Source organism: Limulus polyphemus, unplaced genomic scaffold (genome assembly GCF_000517525.1).
Source record: "Limulus polyphemus unplaced genomic scaffold, Limulus_polyphemus-2.1.2 Scaffold915, whole genome shotgun sequence".
Taxonomy (NCBI): domain Eukaryota; kingdom Metazoa; phylum Arthropoda; class Merostomata; order Xiphosura; family Limulidae; genus Limulus; species Limulus polyphemus.
This window is the reverse complement of record NW_013666525.1, coordinates 295,191-298,354: the sequence shown is the minus strand read 5'-3', so window position 1 is coordinate 298,354 and position 3,164 is coordinate 295,191. Positions and strand designations below refer to the sequence as shown.

Below are 3,164 nucleotides of genomic sequence, written 5' to 3'. Positions count from 1 at the left end.
GTCACACCTGAATGCTCACATCCTTTTAATTATGTTTGAAATTATGAACATTGCTCAACATCATGAAAATTAAACCTTATTTTCAATAAGCAATCCTGAAAAATATTTGGGGGTGCTTAACTTTTTTCCAGGTGTATATTATTGTGTCTTAATTTTCAACTAAGTTAAAAAGAGAAATTTTATAATGTATTGAAACATTTTATGATCTATTTTTCTAAATCAAGTTTGATGCTCCTTACATATCTCTTTTTGCAGCTCCAACCTGTTTTTTTATATTATAAATGAAAACTAATATGTTTATTGGTAACTTGCTTTCATTTTATGAAGTTCGATATCCTCCTTTTTTTAATAGTTGTTCAATTTTCTCACCATCCTTTGATTTCATAGACTGTATTTCTGCTAGAGTTCTATCAGTAAGTGGCTGGACATTGCTAAACATAATATCTGCAAATAAGTAGACTTAGCTCAGTGTGAAACATCACATAAATCTTTAGTAAGAATAAATTAGGAACCAGATATCTGTCATGCAGGGTAGTTACACTGCATGAATATTTTGAAGTTTTAATTGACACAGTCATAACAGATTAATAACATAAATGCGAATATATAAGTGTTTTTGGTATTTTAAAAATGGTTTTATTTGGGCATTTAGACACTTTGAATGTTTATGTAATGTAAAGACTGCTTATCTTTAGCTATGGTTGATAGCAAGGTTTGTGTTTCATTCAAAGATTTACACTAAGGACATCCATTAGATATTTATTGAAGGAAGTTCTAGGCAAATGATTTTATCTCTTTGACTGTTATCTTTTAATATGTTTACAATTAGATACATTGTAACATTAAAGTAGATCATATTTATATTTTATGTTTATATTTTTAGGTTATGGTAGCAGCTCTTCAGTTTTTTTTAGGAAGAGATGAAGATGTGCAAGTAAACAGTGATGAAAGTGATACAGAGGTAGGAATATTAATCTTATTTTATTGATTAATCTTCACATTATGCAATACCATTTCATTTGAAACAAAAAATAAATTAAAAGAGGAAAATTTTGGAATTAATAAAGGGAATCATGCTTTCTTTTAGTTTAAATACATTCAGAAAATTTCTTTCACCTTTATAATCCATCTGTTTTTTTGTTTTGCCACATGGTTTGATTTTCTAACAGTGTACTAGAGTCGTTTTCAAATGTTGAATGGCCAGGTGGTTAGGGTGCTCTGCTCTTAATCTGCGGGTCACGGGTTCGAATCCCTATCGCACAAAACATGCTTGCCCTTTCAGCCGTGGGGGCATTATAATGTGATGGTCAATCCCACTATTCGTTGGTAAAAGAGTAGCCCAAGAGTTGGCGGTGGGTGGTGATGACTAGCTGCCTTCCCTCTAGTCTTACACTGCTAAATTAGGGACGGCTAGCGCAGATAGCCCTCGTGTAGTTTTGTGCAAAATTCAAAATAAACAAACAAATGTTGAAATGTTGGGTACTTTTATTTCAGTATACTCTATTATGCATAATATTCATATATAATGGTATCAATATAAATTTTACCACTATTTCATACTTTCCATCCTGCATTCTCCAATAGTTTGAAATAAAATCTTAAATTGAAACTTCGATCCAAATAAGTTCTGTGCTCTTGAAATAAGTTGTTGTAAATCTTCTGAATAATCATGTTCCTTGGGGGGACAGCTGTAAGTTATGGACTTACAATACTAAAATCTGGGGTTTGATTCCCCATGGTGGACATAGCAAGTGGACCAATGTGGCTTTGCTCTAAAGCAAACAAACTGAATAATCATATGTTTATACATGATGTGATTCACAGTTTGTCATATTTACAATACCATACAATTTTCTGATTGTTGATTACCTCTGTACTTATTTATCATTCATGTAAATCTAGAAAATGATTTTTTTTTTTCTGGCAACTTGTGTATTTAATAGGCATTTCTGCTTCAAAAAAATGTATTTAAAATCCAACTCTGTATTTAATTATGAAACTTACACAAATGCCATCTGTTGTTAGTTTTTATTTCACATCATTAGTTATCTATTGTTGCAGAAATACTTGTAAGATCAGCCTGTATATTGACAACAGGCTAATTGATTATAAGTCTGATATACATGTGCATGATTCAGTTAATGACTTGTAAATTAAAATTTCCAGTTATTTAATTTCATATTTATAGCACTTATTTTAATCTATGTGATTATTTTTTTGCTGTTCTCAGAGTAATTATTATTTATTGCAAAGTTTTATTGATATGAGATGATACAACTGTGTTCTGGTGAAAGGACATAGACCACTCTTTCAAAACCATGTCCTTTTTCCCAGGTATGCCAGAAAACTGCCTGTAATTGTTTTGATTTCGTCATGTATGTTGATTAGTTAACCTTATCTCTACGGGTCTTCCTATGGTCATGGGTCAAAGGCCGTGTCATTGTGTTTGTAAACTTGCATTAAAAATTTTATTGAACTACTATTTTATGAATGTACATCAATAAGTTTGGTATCAAATTGGAGATTATAATTTAAATTTTAGTATGACCCATTAGTTAATTTCATAATTTGAAAGTAAATATTAAAAAAAGAAATCCTAAATATTGATTTTTGAGTGTCACATGGTATGTTGAATGAAGCATTAGTTCAAATTAATGTCCAAGTACGAACTGTATAGTTTCTTACGAATTAGGAACTCAAATTACCAATATTGACAAGCTAGAATATCAATTAAAAATATTCTATATTTTCTATTCGTTGAGATATTGCTACATGTGCTGAACAAACACAGTGGCCCTGCCCACCTCTTTTCATTTCTGGAAAGACATGCTTATGTACATTTACTTCTGTCTATGACACGTGAATAACTGATTGAAAGCTCAATGTCCCCTGGTGGCGTTCTCAGTGTAATTGAAGTATTCAGTGCTAAACTTGTTTTTTTAAAGCTTGGATTCGAAAAGATAATGTGAAACTCTAGTGAGCTTGAAATTTCATATTGTTTAGACCCAAATACAGCTTAGTTAATAAGTTTGATAAATTATAGTGGATTTGTATGGTATTGATATAGTAATTTATGATTTTTTGGTATTTAACTGTATATATATATATATATATATATATATAAATAAATAAAACTAAAATTATTACTATTCTATATCCTACAT

The 3,164-nt window shown here is 30.2% G+C and overlaps 1 protein-coding gene across 1 annotated transcript in view; it reads left to right on the top strand.

Moving 5' to 3' along the window:
* The window catches only part of LOC106461217 (protein SDA1 homolog), a 68,176-nt gene that overhangs the window by 31,899 nt on the left and 33,113 nt on the right, over positions 1-3,164 (top strand). The window contains 1 exon segment of the mRNA XM_013921012.2: positions 884-961. Within this exon segment, the coding sequence (XP_013776466.1) occupies positions 884-961 (78 nt within the window).